Raw genomic sequence first — 22,931 nt, forward strand, 5'->3', positions numbered from 1 at the left:
TTTTGTAAGATGTGCTTTTTGTATAACTCTACAGGTCTTAAAAGAAATCCTCATAATATTATATAATTGTATTATGGGTTCCATAAAACATTATTACAATATATTTTCTGGAAAAATGTTTCCTAGTGAACATGCATATCCTAGACATTTTATCTTTCTCTTAAATGATTCCATCTGATTTTACTACTTTGCTCTTGCTAGAGTTAAGAGTTTTCTGAAAACTTATTCAGTGTTAACTAACATTACTTTTCCTGGGCTATTTTTGTTGGTATTGAGTTTTTTCTTTACGTGATCATAAAGTTATAGCTTAGAACAAGGTTATTTTGTTGCAAGAGTCTATTTAGGAGTAATATTTTCTAAGCAAGTTGAAGTTGTTCTGATAAATGTTTATCTAAATTAAAATAAAGCTTAATTAACTATGATGTGACCATTTAGAGGGGGGAGATATATTAACTTTGTGGAATTGTGCCATTAAATACAAAGAACAGGAAAAAAAGAAAAACAGTGGCTGGATGAGGTAGTGTAGAATTGCAAACTTACATGAGATAATAATTAGACTCAATAAGACACCTAATGGAAAAAGAATATTCATATGACATATCCATTCATTCAACAGATTTTATTAAACACATCATCTGCCAATGAATCTATGAAGATCGGGTACTTTAGCAATATAGAACAATGTACAATAACAAATAAGACAATCCATGTGAAGGCAGTTCGTTGCTGGTGTGGTGGCTCTATCATCAGCATAACCCTGTGTTACTTTCATCTTTCTGCTCCAGCACCTAGCACACATCACTTCCATTCAAGTTCACTTCATAGTCCAACAGGGCAGTTGAAGCCTGTCTTAGTCTGCTTAGTTGCCATAGCAGAATACCACAGACTGTGTGGCTTATACAACAGAAATGTATTCTCCCTCTGCTCTGGAAGCTAGAAGGTCAAAATAAGTTGCTTTCAGCTTGGTTTTGAGGCTTCCCTTTGAGGCTTCCCTTCCTGTCTTGTAGATGACCACCTTCTTGCTGTATCCTCACACAGCCTTATCTCTGTGTACGTGGTGGAGAGAGACAGAGAGAAAGAGAGAGAGATGGGGAGAGAGAGACAGGGAAAGAGGAAGAGACAGAGAGAGGGAAGAAAAAAGGAAAGAAAGAAGAAAAGAAAGGAAGGAAAGAAAGGAAAAAAGGAAGGAAGGAGAGAAAGAGAGAGAAAAATGGTATCTATTTCTTTTATTATAAGGACAACAGTCCTATCAGATTAGGGCCCCACTGGCTGTGATTTCATTTAACCTTAATTACCTCCCTAAAGGCCCTATTTCCAAATGCTGTCACTTTAGGGGTTAGGGCTGCAACATATGAATCTCAGGAGACACAATTCACTCTTGAGTGAATGCTAACTGTTAAGTAAGAGTTCATAATTGAGAGAAGGACAAAGAAGAAAGGTATAAGAAGGATAAAAGAGAAAATAGAAGGACATAAAGGGCATTCTGAGTTGAATCAGTTCTACACAGGGGATTTCTGGAATATCCCACACAATACTTTCACTTACTTTTTGGGGGCCAGTATTTAGTCATACAGCTATGCATATCTACAAGTTGTCTTCTAGCTGTGTGTACTGCTGCCCCAAGTAAAGATTTTATTACTAATGAAAAAAGTAGACATTAGGAGCTAACAAGCCTTCTTAATTACATCCAAAAATTGTGCTAGGCATTGAGGATAAGAATATAAGTTCTTATCTTTAAGTACTTGAAGGACTTCCAAGTCTAACAGGAGACTAGTACATGTAAACCAGTTACCTTTAATATAAAGCAATACATCCTATGGGAGAAATGTGTAAAAGTTCTGCAGAAACAAAGGAAGAATGATTATCAATGGGGGAAGCTGGGGAGAGTGACCTTGTGGTAGCCTTTGATAGATGGTTGAGAGTTCACCAGGCTAAGAATTGAATAAAGGAATTTCCAGAAGTAGGGAAAATTTTAGCAGAAGTTCAGTTGAGAATACAAAATGTTTCAGGGAATTGCACATATTAAAGGGTGGCCATAACTTGACATTCTGAGCCAGAGTAGTAATGAGACTGGAAAGGTCAAATGAGCCCTCATTTTAATGGGTCTAAAATGGTGCTTAAAAAGTGGGGCAGCATTTATTGGGTGATGAATTTATAGACGTGTGTGTGTGTGTGTGTGTGTGTGTGTGTATTTTGATATAAGAAACCCTTCTGAGGAAATAAGTTATTAGATTATATTGATATCATAAGATCTTGTTTTTGTTGTTGTTATTGGTTCGGTTGTTCTAATTTCTGTCCTTTTCAAGATTCAAATCATAACTTAAAAGCAAGGAGTTGCAAGAATATATGGAATGGTGAGAAATGATTGATGTTAGAAAGCTTTCAAAAATTGCAATATATAAGGAAAATTGTCCAATGCACATTCTCATTTATCTGCGTTTATCTTTCTATATCCTGTTGAACTTTGCTGATAATTGTAGAAACTCCTTGGCATTTCTTTCTTCCATCTTTATATTTTCTTGATATCATTAGAAATAGATGTTCAGTCCACCTCTTGCATGCTGACCAATCCTAAATTGGATGATGACCTGTTTATTTTGCATCTTCCCTGAATGCTTAATATTCATGAACTAGAAATGGCCAGTAGAAAGTCAGTAAGTGTTACTTAATTTACTTCCCTATTTATTCAATTTCTCCCAGAGTAAGGAATTATGAGTTCCTGGAGCAGCACATGTGTCTCTTTCTTAAAGAAAATTTCAGTTTCATGGTGAGGATTATTTGCACATCTCTGAAGAGGCAATGGTACAACCAGACAAAATAGCACAGAGCTAGTACATAAAATAAGAAAGTGGACTGTGGACAAGTACTGACAAAATTATGGAAAGAGAAACTAGTGAAAATTCTAGCAAGTCAGTATCTTTTCTGGCCAGTACATTTGTGTAAGCAAATTGAACTTTAATCAGAATGCCAATTTGATTTCCAAAATCTTTGTCTTTTTTTTTTGTCCCCCCTTGGAAATTGAGTCTCAGTGATGTACACCAGAATATGAATGCGAGATGACAGCTCCCACAACAAATCACCCTTGGCCAGATTTCTGCCATTTGGTTGTTCACTTTGCCTACCTCTGAAGTTAGCACATCTCTGCCTTTTCCTACTCGTACCTTCTCAGATCTGCTGCTGCTGGCCCATTCCTTGTTCTCAATGTGGCTGAAAGTATTAAGATTTTAGAGAATAGGAAATGGATAAAGATAATAAAGGTCATTCAATCAAACTCTTCTATTTTGTGCCTTTTTGCTTCTCTAAGAAGCAAGAATGGCACTGTGATTTCATTGTTGAATTAGTTAAGAAAATAGGGGACAATTTTAATACAATTAGAAAGTCTTAGAGAAGTATCCTGTTACTACATCTTCAAATGTCTAATGGTAATTATACTGGAAAAATTTAAAAGTATTTTTATCATGAAATACTTCAAGCAAACTAGAAAATTGTGAGGAATAATGTATCAAATAGCAGTGTGCCCTCTACCCAGCTTTGCCAAATCTAAACATTTTTCTATAATTGTTTATTTTTCACAAGAAATAACACTTCATTAGGATTTTTGAGAAAGTCCAGTAAAGACCAAACCTCTTCCTTACTTGAGGTCAGAACCAATTGGGAAATGACAAAGAATCAGACTGATGAATCAGCATGGTTGAGGAATTAAATTCCCACTACTGAACCCCAGACGCGGCTGTCTACACTCCAGCACCAGCTGAGAGCCTGGTACTGGAAGAACAAAGCAAAGCATTTTCTTAACGTAGGCAGGCTCACTTCTAAAAGCAAATGAGAAAGAGAGGACGGGGCTGCCCATACAGTGTCTCCTTCCAGACTCACCAATCAGTTAAGTGTGAAGGAAGGGCAGGTTGAGAAATAGCCCTTAACCAGTTGTTAAGTATTACAACCGGTGAGGCACTCACCCCATGGAAGGAAATGTCAGAAGTGGAAAGTCAGCATTTCCCTCTAAAAACATGCAAAGATAAAGCTATGTCTTTATTTCCTTTTAGATCCTATTTTTTTTCCTCCCCTTCCCCCATGCAGACGTAACCTCTACCCTGAATTTTAAGATCCTTATATATAACAAATACTTAGTCACTAGTGTTGCGATTCTAAGTATCAGAATACTTCCATTTAAGGGAAATATTGGCTGCTTGTTCTTGGGGATACTGACTATAACATCTGTATTTATTTCAGTTTCAAGATACTCTTGTAGACTAATGGAAAGAATGTAAAAGATGATGCTACTAGATAGGAATAGAGTTTGGATCCAAAGGATGTTACTGCCCAACTAATGTTCTAAGTGCTGGAAGATCATCCTGGTCTTAGCAACAGCAATTATAACTAAGAAAACAAAGTTTAGAGTTATCTCAAAACAGAAAAGAAAGCATCAAAAAGTTATCTCTTTCCTCTGAAACAAAAACAAGCATTCTAGTGACCCTTGGCTTCTGAAATATTTCAACATTCCAGGCTACTGAGACTTTTCTTATTTTCTTATAAACAAACTTTAATGTCCTTTAAAATACTTTCTGAATTCTTTTCTAAGTGTTTTCAGGTGAATAACAAGTTACATTCGTTCGACTTATTTTCTCTTCATAAAATGGGTAAGTTTTTAGTTAAGCAGAGGAACCGGAAAACTTCTGAATGAAGGAAATATTTGGTAGTGAATGATATAATGGAAAATTGCTATAATAAGTAGCTGGGAAGTAGCGAAGAAGGGAGAGAAATTATACAGAATCATTTTAGTTTAAGTGGCAGTGTATGATTAGAAGCAGTATTGAGACACAGAAAAATAGCCTATTACACACCATAGGAAAATCAACAATGGCATCTCGGAATATGGAATTGCTAGTTAAAGCTACTAGGTGACTCTAGGATGGACAATTTTTTTAATAGATTTTTGGTTTTGGTTGAGGCACACTGTCAGAGTGTGCAAAGCATTTCATTTTGTTAGTTAGCTTCATGAAAACTTTAATTTATTAATGTTAATGATTGACCGTTTGTGTGTTAAACCAGAAAGTATTTAGACAATTGAATTCCATCAGAAAAGAAATGTTATGAATCTATATATTTTGCCTCCTGTTTCTGAGAAATATGGCAACTAAAAAAAGAGAGGTGAAGGCAAACTAAATCTAACACCTCTTTAAGGCTCACAGGAAAAGAGAACATAGGTAGACCTCATTTTATGTTTTGAATATGTCCTGAAAACCTTGTATAAAAGTTAATCTGTAAAAGTCTAGGCATGCTCCATTTTTGAAATGAGGTGGTAGATGATTTAAAATGCCAGTAATTATTTTCCAATCTAAATAATCACAACATTGAGTCAGGGTGTGGTGACTCACGCCTGTAATCCCAGCACTTCGAGAGGCCGAGGCAGGCAGATCACTTGAGCCCAGGAGTTCAAAACCAGTCTGGGCAACATGATGAGCACTTTTGTATTTTTCTATACAAAAAATACAAAAAGTAACCAGGCATGGTGGCTTGTGCCTGTGGTCTTAGCTACTTGGGAGGCTGAGGTGGAAGAATGGCTTGAGCTGGAGAGGCTGAGGCTGCAGTGAGCCATGATTGCACCATTGCATCCTAAGCTGGGTGACTGAGTGAGACCCTGCCTCAAAACAACAACACAGTCACAACATAATTTAGTAGATTTTTTCATATGTTGGAGTTTCAGTAAGTGAAGAATTGCTGTTATGTGTTATAGGTGATACCATAAGATATGTGAATGATCATATTTCTAAAAAACTTTATACTTTGACTCCTAAATTTCAATGATCTAACTAAGTACTTTGAGGTATATTTGAAAATGTTATTCTTCTTCATTCATTTCTATTTTATTTTTATTTACATCTAAATGTGTTTTCGCTAAACAAGTTTAGCTCCAAACTCCAAATTGTACTATTAGGGAAAGGGAGAATAGCTTTTGGCTCTTCTTGTAGTATTTGAACATTAGGTAACTGGGTACTGTCTTTTGCACACTTTTAGGATGTCATTGATTCAATCTCAGGGTCAAGTCTTACCCAACTATCCTATGTACTCTGTCCATTGATGCCTTAAAAGAAATAACCTGAATAAAAAGTTATAACTTTATTAGCAGGTTCTTTTAAATGAATTTTATTAATTTACATATAATTTCTTCTCAGTAAGATATGTGAGCTGGCAACACATTGCCAGTCCTATGGTTATTTTTGTTAGTATGCACAACAGGTAGTTTCATGGGCCAGGAAAGCAGAAATAGTATACAAGGTTAAGGAAATGATTTTTAGTTCTCTAATTTCCACTGGAATTGTTAAACTTATAAATAAACAAAGAGAAGATAACTCACTGTCCCCAGGTGAAGCAAGGAAAGTAGGTGAAGTAGTAACTGTGTCTCCTGTTTCACCCTCATGCTTGGACATGTGTATGCCTTCAAAAGCTCACATCCAAGTCATCCAGAAAAATTAGCCTGTTAAATAGTATAGGAGAATCAACAATGGAATCTCTTAGTGCCTGGAATTTGCAATTGCCGGTTAAAGCTAGTGGATAAATTAAAAATAATTTGTTTTACAGTGTATACTACCTCTTTGCTTTACTGACCCTCAAAGCTACCTGCTGTATATACTAACAAAAATACCTTTATAACTGGCAATATCTTACTGAGAAAAAAATTATAAGTAAATGAATAAAATTCATGGAAAATATTCCACTAACAAAAGTACCACTTTTATTCAGATTCTTATACATGTGAAGGCTTACAATACCACATTTCTGGGTAAATACTTGAATAGGATGCCACCCTGTTTTGTTTTGAAGTGTAGTACGCCTTTCCGTATGCAGTGCTCCATGCTGTGCAGTCACAGAAATTAATGAGTTCAGCATTCAGGATGCCAGGGCAGCTGGAGAACAGAGTTCTGTGCTCATGTGGCTTACACAAACACACGAGTTGTGTTTCCCACAGTGGGATCCAGGGACCCCTGAGGTTCTGCAGCTTTTTTATTTGGTAACACATAGATCTGAAAGATGATGCTGATGTGGTGAAGGGGGTTGGTTTCTGAAACTGTTTAAGAATTTTAGAGATCAAGAGTAGGTCTGAGAGGAGCTGGCAAAGCAGGCAATTATTTGTGGTGGGAGGATATGGGGAAAGAGCAGATGTCTGTAGATACTACAAAGGAAAATAAACACCACGAAAGAACAAACTTATGTAGAAAAATTTTAAAGGAAGATTTTTTAACAAAGGATGTTTGCGAAACACTCTAGGAGTTATTCTGGGTAGCACTTATAAAATGGGACAAATTCTTACAGCCAGAATGACCTTTATACTAAAAGTCTTTATTTTTTTCGATTTATTCCATCCTGTCCCATTTAACAAACGTGTATTAAACAGCTACTTTGTATCAAAAACTATACTTCCTTGCCTCCTTTCCACCAGACACAGATATACACATATATGCACACTCACTTTGAAGTTCAAATACCATTTGTAATAACTGGAGAGCCACAGGACTTTAGCACTAAAAGTCAAAACAATTAGATCGCTATGGCAAGATGAAGTTAAAAAGCAGCTTCCCAGGATGAAACTTGGAAAATGCTTGAATACTGAGGTGTTTATTTGGATTTGCTTTTTTAAACTTGTTGATGGAGGTAGGTGTCTTGCTGACATATTACATCATTTCTGATGAAAGAACTTTGATAAGATTTATTGAGCCAGATTTTCTTCTTACATCAATTGTATTGGGAAGTTCCAATTGTTTGAAGGAGACACTGAGTTGGATATATTATTTTTTACATCAAATATGAATTTTCTGTATTTGAGATTATGATGTCATTTCCAAATGGTTGTGTTGATTCTGTGCTCATCGGACAAGGCCGTATAACTATTTGTCATATTTTAATTATCTTTGTTCCTCATATCTTTACCACTAGAGGTCTGTGGCTCCTCCTTCTCAAGGTTATAGTGCTATAAAAATACTCATTTTAGATTTCAAACCAACTAGAATGAATGTAGTACTATAGAGTTTTTGGATTCAGTTACACTTTGAGTCAAATGTTATCTTTTACAGCAACCATATACATCAAAACTGAGATCAAACTCAACCTATTAAGAGTAATAAAACTGATTAAAATTTCTGACCCATAAGACTAATATTATAAAGTTGTTATACATTAAGGAAAAGGGCTTCCAACTTTCACAAACTCTTATTACTAAAAAAATTTTTCTTCCAACCCCCTGTAATGCCTCAAAATGGAATATATTTCATCTGAATTTAGGAGATTGAAAGTAAATTTGGAGTTATAGAAAATACTTAATATATCACCTTTTAGTTATAGTGAGAATATATGACGTTGGCAGTTTATACCATGTGAATGGGGTGAATTAACTCTTTCCACCAGGAGGCTTTGGCACAAGAGGTAAGAGCTACCAAGAATGTACTAGGGCTCAGGCTCGGGGAAGGGAGGGGCCTCTCCAGCTCTTCATTATAGAGCTCATACTTTCTAGATATGCTGTCTGATTCTCAGGTGGTTCAGGTCTGTGAATTCATTAGTAGGACATTAATATACTAGAAAGAGTCACCGCAGGGTCACCCTGTCTTTGTAATAGACTTGCAACCCTTAAAATAGGTTAGAGGGGAGTAAATTTTCATTAGAGTAAAAGAAGGTCCAACTTGTTATTGGCTCAGATCCCAGGTGGTATCACAGATATGCATCATGTTTTGAGCAACTGAGATGAGAATCCAAGGGTTCTAACTGAATGGACTGGTGTCATCTGCACTCCTCCTCCCTGGCTAGCTCTTCCACTTGGAAGGCCTGACACCTTCATCTTAGATTTTCTTTATGTATGTCATTGCAGCCAAGTTTAGACACAGGAAATTTGCTATGAGAATGAGTCCAAGAATCTGCTGTCTCATCCCCACTGATGTAACATACCTGTATTGTGTTTCAAGATACAGTCATCAAAATGAGGGAAAAGTCCTCTTTTGAAAGAAAAATCAACTGCCAGATGGTATATTGATTATTTGGATTCTACCTATGAAATCAGTTAGCTCATTTCTTGATCATTCTCTTTTGCTAAATGCATAATTTGTATTTCTTGCAGCAATTAATACCTGAAAGTTATTTGTAAGCTCATTTCAAATATGATAAACTGAGGTTCATAGAGGTGAAATCACTTGCCTTTTTTGCGGGGGGGGCTGGGAGCATCATCTTTTTTTTTTTTTTTTTTTTGAGATGATGTCTCACTCTGTTACCCAGGCTGGAGTGCACTGGCACAATCTCGGCTTACTGCAACTTCTGCCTCCCAGGTTCAAGCAATTCTCCTGCCTCAGTCTTCTGAGTAGCTGGGACTACAGGTATGCACCCCTAAGCCCAGCTAATATTTTTGTATTTTTAGTAGAGATAGGGTTTCACCATATTGGTCAGGCTGGTCTTGAACTCCAGAGTTGAGGTAATACACCTGACTTGGCCTCCCAAAGTGCTGGAATTTCAAGTGTGAGCCACTGTGCCTGGCCTAGCACTATCTTTTTATGACTGTATTTCCAGGGCCTACCATATATTCAATTCAGAGTAAACACTTGGTTATATTTGTGGAGTAGTGGAATATATGAATGATTTAATAAATAATATAGATGAAAAGATTAGTTCATGTGTCTCCAGGGATGACTATCTTTCTTTATCACCAAGAAATTTGCCCTAAACCATTAATTCACTATAAAAACATAATTATGATTATGTCTTGTCTTAATCTTATGTCATTATTTCATTATGTTGAAAATAATAAAAATAATGTTTATTCTATGATTTCTTCTATTTCTAAATAGGATAAACATATATAGGAAGCTTTGAAATAAAGCAATAGCATTTTAATACATTACCTTGTCATCATTTATTTGATATCCTCTTTCCTTGGCTTGAAATTTGCAATATTCAGAATTGCATTCATTGTTGAATATTCCCATCTGGATATTACTAGATTGGGATTCAGTCTGACCCACCTGGTCCAAAGACAGACTTTCTTTATTAAGAAGCCAACAACTAAACAGGCTACAGTAACACTTCTTGGAACTCAAGGATGCGTATAAGAGGGTGGCTTCCTTCCATCTGTCAACAGCCTCTATCACCTCCATCTATCCTTTTTCTGCCAGTCCTATTGTCAAATGCTCCAGAGCTACAAGATGATTAAGAGCCATCATGAGCCTTTTGAGAATTGTTGTGAGCTGGGTTATTTTTACTTTTATTTTTATTAATCAGACCAACTCAATAGCACCCTAGTTACAGAAATCCTATGATTTGGCCTCATAAGATCAATGTTGAAATCCTGCCTCTGCCATTAATGCAGGCTGGCCTTTGGCAAATCACTCAACCTCTCTGAGCTTCAGTTTCCTAATATACAAAAAAAGGGGAATGTCTGCTGTCCTGCCTCACCTCCACAAATGTTTGAATAGCTCAATATCATTACGGTTATTATTATTATTATTATGTTATTATATTTTATTTTTATTTTTTTTTTATTTTTTTATTTTAATTTATTTATAATTATTATACTTTAAGTTGTAGGGTACATGTGCATAACGTGCAGGTTTGTTACATATGTATACTTGTGCCATGTTGCTGTGCTGCACCCATCAACTCATCATTTACATCAGGTATAACTCCCAATGCAATCCCTCCCCCCTCCCCCCTCCCCATGATAGGCCCCGGTGTGTGATGTTCCCCTTCCTGAGTCCAAGTGATCTCATTGTTCAGTTCCCACCTATGAGTGAGAACATGCGGTGTTTGGTTTTCTGTTCTTGTGATAGTTTGCTAAGAATGATGGTTTCCAGCTGCATCCATGTCCCTACAAAGGACACAAACTCATCCTTTTTTATGGCTGCATAGTATTCCATGGTGTATATGTGCCACATTTTCTTAATCCAATCTGTCACTGATGGACATTTGGGTTGATTCCAAGTCTTTGCTATTGTGAATAGTGCCACAATAAACATACGTGTGCATGTGTCTTTATAGCAGCATAATTTATAATCCTTTGGGTATATCCCCAGTAATGGGATGGCTGGGTCATATGGTACATCTAGTTCTAGATCCTTGAGGAATCGCCATACTGTTTTCCATAATGGTTGAACTAGTTTACAATCCCACCAACAGTGTAAAAGTGTTCCTATTTCTCCACATCCTCTCCAGCACCTGTTGTTTCCTGACATTTTAATGATCGCCATTCTAACTGGTGTGAGATGGTATCTCATTGTGGTTTTGATTTGCATTTCTCTGATGGCCAGTGATGATGAGCATTTTTTCATGTGTCTGTTGGCTGTATGAATGTCTTCTTTTGAGAAATGTCTATTATTATTATGTTATTATATTTTAAAATGTTTGTAAGCAGAAAGTACGGTAGAGCTGTAGGTTGCTTCTCCCTCTTTCTCATTTAGTTTTCTTACATATCAAATTCCATCCTGGGGTAAAGGAATTGCTCATAGTTTATTTTTATAAGAGATACCCTTCAACAGCAGCAATTTCATCTTTCTCTTTTGTTCTTAACACTTACATATATCGCATATATAATCATATTTGAATGAGAGCAAGTCTTTTCATTTCTTTTCTACCTAGACCTATAAGTTGTAGCTGAAGTCCTTCAAGAAGTTAGATCTGGAGCTCTGTGGCCAGGATTTCTCTCCTTACCCAGACTTTCCACTCATTCCCCAAATCCTTTCCAGCCCATTGCTATTGTAGAAAAGTCTCCTCCCCAAATTTGCCTCTCAGGAGATGCAGTTATGTGGACTAATATGTGGCTGTCTTCTAAGCTCATCCTCATATCACTTTGCATAGCCCTTTCTAGTTTTAGGCCTAAGATGTAAAAATTGAATTAATATGAATATTGGTTATTACTTTGGACTTGGAAGCCTGTGGAAATGTGGGCACATTTCTCTGCCTTCCCAAGCTTTCTTCTCCTTATTTTCAGAATGATGATAATAATGGTATTTAATTATAGAGTTTCTGGCAAATTAAATGAGAGTAACACCTGGTCAGTACACAATATAGTTATTATTTGCTAGGGGAAAAAATACTGGTTTTCAATTGCTGGTACATGTGAAATCAGAATTTACTTTTGATATCTGTCTTATCTATGTTTATTTCCCATTATCTTTTGTATTTTTTCTATGTTGTCTCTGAAACCACCTCTGTGTTTTGCTTTTTTGGGGGTGGAAACAGAGGCTCGGTTGTGAATAAGTACAATTTTTCTTTACTTCTGGTACATAAAGTTCCGAATAGTATAGTATAACAAAATGCACATTGAACTAAAAGTTATGAAAGGCTACTTTTACTGTTTACTCACTCCTTTAAATCAAAAGAACTAGATGTAAACTATTTTGTTTATGTCATCTCCTGTTCTTCAGGCTCTTTGGTGCCTCAGAAAACATAAAAGAGTCTGATTTACAATCATTTTGGGCAAATTGCCTGTAGAACTCGAAGGACAGGAAATGAAAAAAGAAGTACAGCACACACCCCTGGGCATTCCACACAACATGTAGAATAAATAAACAGGACCAAAAAGGAAACCAAAACTGCTTGGTCTTACGTTGAGGAGGGGTACCACAAATGGCTTTTGGAGAAAATGTACTAAAGATGATGACATGCTAGAAAAATCCTTCAAGGGGGTGAAATTGACCCTGATTAAAGAGGATCCTTTTCTCCTTTTCTCTACAGCATAGTGAGTATTTTTTATTTAGGTTATCTGTATTGACATTATGAAAAAGAGATACCACGTTACAGAGCTGTGCTTCTCAAACCTTAATAGGCATGATTGCCCTGGGGATCTCGTGGAAGCGTAGGTAGTGATTCGGGGAATCTGGATAGGGCCTGAGGTTCTGCATTATTCACAAGCTCCCAGGTGATGCAGAGTCTGCTGGTTTATGAGCCATGGTTGGTTTTCAGTCATCTTCTTCAACAAAATAATTGGTGGTGATGTTCTGCGCTTCATCTGTTCAAGAGTGGTTTTCAACTGGGGACAATTTTGGCCTCATGGGAATTTGGCTGTGTCTGGAGATTTTTGATTATGACAATTCATGAAGCGCTATTGGCTTCATGTGGGTAGGGGCCAAGGATGCTGCTAAACACTCTATAGCATACAGGATAGCCCCGATAACAAGAATTTTATGACCCATATGTGAATAGTACCAAAGTTGAGAAACCCTCCTACAGAAGTATTATTTTATGCATTTCTTGTATCAAAAAATACTTCGTTGAAATTGTTCAAAAAATAGATACACAAAACCTATGAGCAAAGAATAGGAGCATCTGCTACAGTCATGCATCACCTAGTGATGGAGATGTGTTCTGCAAACTGTGTCCTTAGGTGATTTCATCATTGTGCGAATATCATAGAGTATATTTACACAAATCTAGATTTTAGAGCTACACATCTAGGCGGTATATCACCTAAGTTTTCTAGGCTACAGACCTCTACAGGTGGTTACTATACTGTATACTGTAGGCCACGGAAACACAATGGTGGCCGGGCGCAGTGACTCACACCTGTAATCCCATCACTTCGAGAGGCCAAGGCAGGTAGATCACTTGAGGCCAGCAGTTTGAGATCAGCCTGGCCAACATGGCAAAACTCAGTCTCTTCTAAAAATATTTAAAAATTAGCCAAACATGGTGGCAGGCACCTGTAATCCCAGCTACTTGGGAGGCTGAGGCATGAGAATAGCTTGAAGCCGGGAGACGAGGTTGCGGTGAACGGAGATTGCACCACTGCACTCCAGCCTGCGCAACAGAGTGAGACTCAGCCTTAAAAAAGAAAAAAAAAAAAAGAGTAAAATATTAGTGTGTCTAAACATATCTGAATATAGAAAAGTACAGGTACACTAAAGCTATTGTATTATAATCTTATGACACCACCATTGTATATGCAGTTTGTCATTAACTGAAACATTATTATGCAGTGCATGACTATTTAGTTTAGAGAGTAAGCAGCATTTAAAACTGTCTTCAAATATATGAAAGACTATTATGCAGAAGATGGTAACCAGCTGTTCTCTATCACCCTTGAAGAATGAACAGCAAATGTACATAAAAGGACCCATGCAATTCACCCGTTCTTTTTCTGCTTCCTTCATGCCAGCTAGACAAATCTCTTCATGATCTTGCAACCATATTTGTCCTGACCTGTGTCTTAATACTTGCAGAGACCCTCTCAAATCCTGGGTACACATTTTCTTTTCACTGCCAAATCTCATCTCTTTCTCTCTTTAAAAATCTTAGTTGAAAATTTCTATCTCCATAAAATCTTCTTTAACTAAGATGAAATAGTTGCCAGTTCATCTTTAACTAGAGGTGGCATACTTCTTCCTTCAACGTGTTATCTGTCAGTCTGAAAATATGTTACTGCCCATCTGTGTACAAGGAGTTGTGCGAGATTTTGATAAAGGATTAAAAAAAGGTAAGTAAGAGAGTCATTGTTTTCTAGGAATTTTCCAATCTGGCGGGGGGAAATCTCACACAGATAACTATATAGTATTCAATAATTATCTCCATGAGAGGTTTCTTAAAAAATAAGAAAGGAGGTTTTAGAAGTTTAAAGATTACTTCTAGGTAGGGAGGTCAAGACTTTACAGATAGATACACAGGTGTATCTTTTTTTGTTTCTTTGATGAATTTATTCTTCAACGAAAAAGCAGTTACTATTGTTGCCAAAATTTAAAGATTATAAATTTAGAGTAGTGTGGACTTAAAGTACATTTATGAAAAAAGTTCATAGTGAGCAAGGGTTAAAATATTAGAGTGATTTAATCCACTCACAATTTATAAGACTAGAAAAGATAATTTTTCAGAATCTATGTGTCTATATGGTGGTTTTAACAAAGGCGACTGAATTTAGCCACCTCTGAATGTACCTGATGAGGCTCTATAATTTTATAAGACAGTGTTCTTTGGAAATAATTTTGTTTGTTTGTTTGTTTTGTCTGTTTGAGACGGTCTTTCTCTGTTGCCCAGGTTGGAGTGCAGTGGGACAATCTTGGCTCACTGCAACCTCTGTCTCCCAGGTTCAAGCGGTGCGCCTGCCTCAGCCTCACGATTAGCTGGGACTACAGGTGTACGCCACCACACTTAGCTAATTTTTGTGTATTTTTAGTAGAGACGGAATTTCATCCTGTTGGCCAGGCTAGCTTCAAACTCCTGACCTCAGGTGATCCACCCACCTCTCAAAGTGCTGGGATTACAGGCATGAGCCATTGTGGCCCCCTGGAAAGAATTCTTAGTTACATCTAGGAGAAGAATATTTTGGAACTTCATAAGTATACTTTAAAAACCAAAACCAAAGCAGGAATTTGGCACCATCCATTTGAGGTGGTGATTCTAGAACTTATTTAAGAGACAGTCTCACTTACTAAGAGTTTCCACAACCTGTACTGTGAGAAAATTAAAAAGAATTAACCCTCATCAAATATGTAGTATGTGCCAGGCATTGGGTAGACCCTTTAGATATATCATGTGATTTAATCTGGATAACAACTGGTGAATTTATCAACACCAATATTATAAGGAAGCTTCAGAGAATTAGTATAAGTTTCCATCCAACACTTGATTAAGGAAGGGAAACACAGCAAATCTCAGGCCTGCATGGGAAGCCATCTCTGGGTGGAGAGCATCTGCTTGCCTTTTCCTTTGGAAGCAGCAAGGAGAACAACTATTTTTATAAAGCTTTACATGGTGATATGTGCATTCTCTATAGTTGAAATGGGAAAATGAGCTGTTCAGAGTTCACTGATGGCCATGGTTTTCTGCAGGGCTCACTGCTGGAAAACTATCTGCAACTGTATTAGTCATATAAGAATCTGAGTTTCTGCCTGCTCTTTTCCACACATTCTGAAATCCTTAGCTCTAGGAATGGTACAGATATTAAATTAGTATGGAATTTTTTTGAATGTTAGTATTTGTGTTCTTTAAAGTCATTATGTTGATTTACAGTTAGTAATACAGTTAAGAATGGGGACCTTCCTTGAGTTTTCATTCTTTGAGTTTCATTTTTTTTTAATAGAAACAGCTTTTGATGGTAACCTCAACAATGCCTTCCATAACTCAAAACATGATGGAATCTTAGTTAACTTTATATAACTGGATTTTGTTTTTCTCCTAAAGTTGTTCTACGCTGCTGCGTATCATTCAATGTTGATGTGAAAAATTCGATGACTTTCAGCGGCCCAGTGGAAGACATGTTTGGATATACTGTTCAACAATATGAAAATGAAGAAGGAAAATGGTAAGCCCGTGGGTTTTGTTGTTGTTTACTTATTTTACAAGGTAATGAGATATGTTATTTGATTACAGTTTCTTTTATGAACGAAACTTTAACAGAATGAATTATTTATAGTCATTTGGCAATGGAAGCTAACTTAAAGTAAAAAAAAAAAAAATGCCTTGGCAATATTAGAGGAAGGGATTAGTGATTTTTGTTGATGCCTGGATTGACCTCAAGGAAGTTCTGTATCCAAAAAAGCTATTGTTCCATAATTATGTTCTTTTGGCAAGAATTCTTTAATTGTTCTCATTTCAGAGTAGCTTAAATGCACCTGTTTGAAATCCAGTAGGAAGGATTTGGAGGCAAATGAGGTGGTGCTCTGAAAGGGTTAATATCACTTCCGTGAGTTTGGGCTTTACTGATTTATTGAGCTTGGTCTAATGTTTATAATGAACTTTATAGGGTTTCTTGTATCTACCTTCAAACCCTTTAATATTGGTTAAGTTCATTGTAGATATTATTGTTATTATTATTATTTTCAGATGGAGTCTTGCTCTGTCACCCAGGCTGGAGTACGGTGGTGTGATCTCAGCTCACTGCAACCTCTGCCTCCTGGGTTCAGGTGATTCTCCTGCCTCAGCCTCCTAGTAACTGGGATTACAGGCACGTGCCACCATGCCCTGCTAATTTTTGTATTTCTAGTAAAGATGGGGTTTCACTACGTTGGTCAGGCTGGTCTTGAATTTTTGACCTCGTGATCCACCTGCCTCAGCCTTCCAAAGTGCTGGGATTACAGGCGTGAGTCACAGCTCCTGGCCATAGATATGATTTTTAAAGTATAACTAACTTGTTGAAAATTATATAAACTGAATATTAGAGCTCTTTTGCTTAATATTTAATAGAATTTTTAGTAAATGCAATTTTTGTTTAATTGGACATTATAGAAAAAAAGAGCAGTAGCTAGTTAAACTTTAGTTTAATAATTTAAACTAAACAAGCCTATATTTTTAGTAGCTATAATAATAAGCAAAAACAGATTATATCTACTTGGATAACAAGGATCTATGAATCACTCTATTTCATTAATAAAAATATGTGGATTTTCTGCATTTTATCTTTTAGACTTGGTTAATTTGATAATAATGCCCTAAAGACTATAAAAAGTAATGAGTTCTCACATTTTTTAAGTACATTATTTTATGCTAGGTATAAAGTAGAATTTGTTGAGATACTTCACTCTTTTACTCTCCTTACGTATATCTCAGATAACAAACCTAATGCTAGACGCTAAGTTTTTAAGTTCTCTTTCCCTCCCTCCTATAATTTCCCTCCCATACTCTCCACCCATCCTATCCCCCAGTTTTTAAGGTTAAATGAGTACAGCTGTCCCTCTAGACACCAACTTTATTCTTTTAGGAATTATACTTTCAATTCAGGTACCTCTGGGAGAGTAATGGTGAGTAGACCAACTGGCCAGACTTTGTGCATAAGCTATAATAAACAGAAATGCAGTTCATGTTATTCTTCAAAACTTTAACTTTACATAAACACATAAAAGTTAATTTTCACTAATTACTAATAGTTACACAAATTTTAAAGAGGAATATAGTAAACAGTAAGCTTTAAGACTTAAACCACCTACTTAAAATGAAGTGTCCCTTTAAAGGATGGTTAAATATTGCTAAAATATTTTATGAAATTCTCATTTTCAGTTTCTGATATGAGAAAAACCTACATGTTTTCTTTCTCATCTAGTCCTGTCTTTGTGATTTTAGAAAAATCTGATGTCAGAAGTCCTTAATTATATGAATGAACCTTAGTAGAGTGAAAAGGGGTTCATATTTCTTTTTAGAAGCCTTAGTGCCCCCATTTGATCTCTTCAGTCACTGTTTCTCATTATAAGAACCTATCCTATTGTGAGATTTCCACCCTCTAAATTCTACAGCCCCTCCTTTCAAGGCACCAGAAGTCAAAGCAGTGGAAAATTGAGAAACCAGGCCTGAATGAAGCCTTGATGTAATGAGGAATGTCCTTGCTAAGGTTATTCTATCTTTGTAGAAGGTTAAGGTATGGATGAGGAAAAAGGAAGACAGCCAACACTGGGAAAGGAACAAAAGAGTGCATACATTGGATAGTAAGAGTAAGGTTGCAAGAAGGATGTTGCTAATGGTCTGTCTGAATGAATCTAGACTGGACTGAACCATCAGAATTCTACATGCATTTGTGAAGTAATGTTAATAAGACATGAGGGACTATGCCTTATATCTTGACTTACCCATAAAACTGAGTTGAATTGTCTCTAAAAATGTTTGTTGGTGGGTTAAGGTTTTTTTATTTAGCCATAGCATAAATGTGGGTCAGTCAATCAACACGTATTTATGTAATACATTTTATGTGTCTGGCATTATGCTAAATTCCATGGGAAATGTTTACATGTAAAGCAAATATAAAAGCTTTAACCTAATCAACGACATACATGAAATGCTTAGGAATAGGGAATAGTGCCAACAACCAGTGCAGAAAAGACTATAAATTCAATGGGAATTCAAAACATGAGGAGATGATTCTTGGTTCTTGACTTAAATCTTGAAAGATGACTTAACTTTCAATATGAGAAGAAAAATGTCACTCCAAGCTTGGGAAGCCACAAGAGCAAGGGCCTAGACTTGAGAATAAGTGAGTGTGTTGGTAAGTAAACAGGCCTCATATTGAGATGAAAGAAGAGGAAAGGATGGTGGCAGATCTTGAAAGACAAACCCAGGAGCTTGGACCTAATATGAGGACATTGAGAAGCCATCGTAAGTTGCCATTTTATGAAACTTCATTTGGGAAGTTACATATAAATTGGATTAGATAATGGGGTGCCTGAAAACTAGGAAATATATAGACACTCAAGAACTATAATCTGCTACTTAAAGGATGAGCCTTCAGGCTGTATTAGGGGCAACCGGAAAAAAAAAGAAAGATGTATTCAAGACAAATTAAGATGAATCAGTAAGTCTTGGTGGAAGTTTGGAAATAGTCAGTGAAGGTGTAGGAGAGGTCAGATAGATTCCAAAATTTCTGTGCTCGCTCATTGGGAAGTGGGTTGTCATTGACAGAGAAAGGGAAATCGACTTATCAGGAAGTGGATAAGTCTGTTTTTAAATAGCTTGAGTTCAAGGTGATTTCTAGGTAGTGGGAAACCTCAAACTGGAATGTAGGTAAGAGGGAGAAGTTAATGTGTTAGTGGAAATGCCTAGAAAACAAAGACTGATTTTGCAGCCCACTTGTAACCCTGGGCACTACCCCACATCTAGCATGAGGCCTTATACATAATATGCACTCAATCATTATTTGTTGGCTGAACAACTAAATCTAGTTAGACACTTTGTTATCATCAATTAAAAAAAAAAAAAAAAAAAAAGCTCCTTAAAAAATAAAGTTAAATGTGGCTCTCCTAGGGAAATGAAACTACTTAGGACCAGAGCTGTAATAGATCTCATCTCTACACTCCGCCTTGTGCCTTTTTCTTCATTAGAACTATATTTAAAAGTAAATGTTGTTAAAACCTATTTTTGTGGTAGGTATCAGACTTTACATATTAATATGTGTGAGTTTATAAGCATTTGAATGTCAATTATATCAGAAACCTAAATCTCACACTGACATTTATTATTTACAATGATTTTATGGAAAAGTTGTGAAAAATCAGAGCAACCAATAAGATGTGGGCAATTGAATTTGAAAGTAAGCAAATTACAAATACCTAAATTTCCAAACTTTTAAAGATGGCATGGTAGCAGCATATTGTTCTAAAGAGATCTGAGATCTGGTAGTGCAAAATAAATGTAGAAACATGTTTGGATGTTCTGTAAGTGCCTATAAAATCAGATAGATTGCAGACTTACTTCAAGAAATGCACCACAGAATAATCGACATATTTGGAGGAACATGGATTTTGTTATTTAATTATCTCTAGAGGTAGGCACCTTCATAAGTCATATTTACTGCTCATGCTTTTGAATTTCATAACCTCAGATTTAAAAAAAAAAAAAATCATTCTGACCCATCTTACATTGTGGCTATAGTACACCTATAGAAGGAGCACTTGTTGGCCCATGACAAGTACGGTCTGTGTATTTGAAAACATAGCTTTAATTCTTATGAAAGAAATATAAGTTAACAGAAAAGGTAGCCTTATGTCCTCTTTGCTGTTCAGAAGTTTGCTGTGAAGTATAATTTATATCTTTGGCTCAGAAGCCACATGCTTTCTCAGTAGCAGAACACATCATACATCTGATTAAGATCAGCCGTTGTTCATTATGTTTAGCATGAGCTGGAGCATCCAAGTAATTGTAATGTGGTTCAGAAGAATTCAGAAAGAACATAATTGCCTTCATAATTTTGCTTTGAGGAAAAGAAATTCAAACATGCTCAGCACAGCACAAGCCTTCCAGATTTCCAGATTTAGTGGTAAACATCAGCATGGCCAAGTCTCAGCTGAATGGGAAAATGTGAGATGTCTGTTTGGGGCTTTCCACTCTAATCTGTTGCTGCTTTGCTTCATTCCTTCCAGCATGTATGCCTACCCTTTTAATTGCCCTTCAAGCAACCTTTCTTGGGGGCTTCAGTGACTTCACTGGACCTGTCTGAACGCAAAGTAGATTTTCAGGATCCATCCTTGCCAACCTTCAACCCAATGTTTATCTTGACCTCATGCCTTTTCCCTAGAGGACACTACTTTATGCCAGGTCAGGGTACCAATGGGCTCATGTGATTGATGCCCTATTCCCAATATGTCTGTACCTTAAAAGAAAAGAAGAATCCTGGCTGATATGGAACTATTCCAGACTGGGGAGGAGAGACATTTTAAGGGTTTACACAATTTTCTGTTACAGATTTAAATATGCTTATTTTACATTGCTTCTATGCCTTTTGAGGTTGAAATTTCCTCATTGCCAAACTTGTCATTTCTTTGGCTCCCTTCTTTTCCACCCCTCCACCTTTTATGAGCAAATCACTGCAGTTGACGGGGTCACCGTGTAAGTTTCATTCTCTCAGACGAAAAAATGCTTATTCCATTTATTTAAAAAGAAATAGGCGAGCAGAAGTTGCTTGGCATTCTGAGAGTGACTTTGGCTTGATCTATGTATTAGACATCAAGGTAAAGTTAGGTGAAAAGGATCTTAATGAAATAATGTAAATATAAGACGCTCTTCTCCAAGAAACTATCTTTTACAGGAAATAAAACATAAATATGAAACAGAGACATCAGACACCAGCTACTCTTCAAATAAATATAATAATGGACATAATAACAAGATGACTATTGTGAATAGCAAATATTTCTGCTTACTAAATATTATTATAATTGTAGTTTTTTCATGGAGAAATATGTTTCTCTCACTTTAATGATCCTTGAGTTGATCAGATGTTTCTCCAGAAATCAGTAATGATATCCATAACATGTTTTGATCCTGTTAATCTGCATACAGGTCATTGCAAAAATGCCATATAAAAAGCAAGATCTAATAGAAATAAAATGTAATAAGTTAAAACTAACTTGCATTAAATTTTAGAATAATGATACTCATAGTTTATAAAACAATGTGCCTGGGCCTTCACATTGACCCTGTGGGTTTGGGTGGATATCATTGTTATCATCTGTATTTTCTAGACAGGAAACTGAGACAGAGAATGAATGTCCAAAGGTTTAATATAGCAAGTATGTCACGGGGTCAGGATATGGAACACCAGCCTTCTGACTTTTCAGTCAATTGTCTACCTCTAGCAATAAGGATTCTCTAGCTCTTTGACCTGGAGAAATGCCTTTGGTGTCACTCAAAGGCATGTATAGCATCCCACTTATGCAGAATATATATCCTCTAAAATGGAAAAAAAGATTTTGCAATCCAGATCTCTTGGCTGGTCACATAAGTGTAAATTCCCTGGTCTGCCTTATTCAGATTCTTAAGTACTTGACACAGTCGTTAATTCATTCATTCAATAGATATTTATTGAATGCCTATTTTTTGCTTGGTACTAGTATAGGCACTAAGGATGTGTTAGTGAACAAAATAGAGAAACAAATCCCTACTATTGTGGAGCTTATATTCTTTTAGGGAATAGAGAACAGAAAATAAACAATGAAGTTAATAAACAGGTAGTTTACATCAAATGCCAGAATAGGATCAGTGTTGTGAGAAAAAACTGAGCAAGATAATAGATTGAGAATGCTGGAGATTCCTGAAATTCTATAAACACTATGCTGACACTTTTCTAGGATCTTGTTATTTTGATGCAGTTTGAGAAAAGTGAGGCTTACTTAGGATTAAAGTGGTAAGATACATGTACTTTCAAGCTTGTTATTAAAAGTTTCATGTTTGTTTTCAGAGAAAACAGATACTAGGAAAATACAGAAAATTAGCAGTCCTACGATCTGCTAACCTAGTCTTTACTGTTAGTCCCAACTCCCAAATTCCCTGTCTCCATCCTGGGCTCCTATACTCTACCACTTTCTGAGTGCTCACTCGGCAGTCTTCACTTATATTACAATATGCAATAGGCCGTGGTTGAGATTGCTGTTATCAGGTCAGTTTCCAATTATCACCATACTCTAAGTACTTCTCTTGCCCTAGAGGTCAAACATAAACTCCAGATCTTTTCCTTCAAAGCTAAATTCTTGCCAAATCTCAAGCTCCCTGTT

General features: G+C 36.3%; 1 protein-coding gene across 1 annotated transcript in view; it reads left to right on the forward strand.

The window, feature by feature from the left end:
• ITGA1 (integrin subunit alpha 1) overlaps positions 1-22,931 on the forward strand; it is a 164,431-nt gene that overhangs the window by 44,874 nt on the left and 96,626 nt on the right. The window contains exon 2 of the mRNA XM_031666153.1: positions 16,144-16,264. Coding sequence (XP_031522013.1) covers positions 16,144-16,264 — 121 coding nt within the window. The remainder of the gene's footprint in view (positions 1-16,143; positions 16,265-22,931) is intronic.

This window comes from Papio anubis, chromosome 5, assembly GCF_008728515.1.
Source record: "Papio anubis isolate 15944 chromosome 5, Panubis1.0, whole genome shotgun sequence".
Taxonomy (NCBI): domain Eukaryota; kingdom Metazoa; phylum Chordata; class Mammalia; order Primates; family Cercopithecidae; genus Papio; species Papio anubis.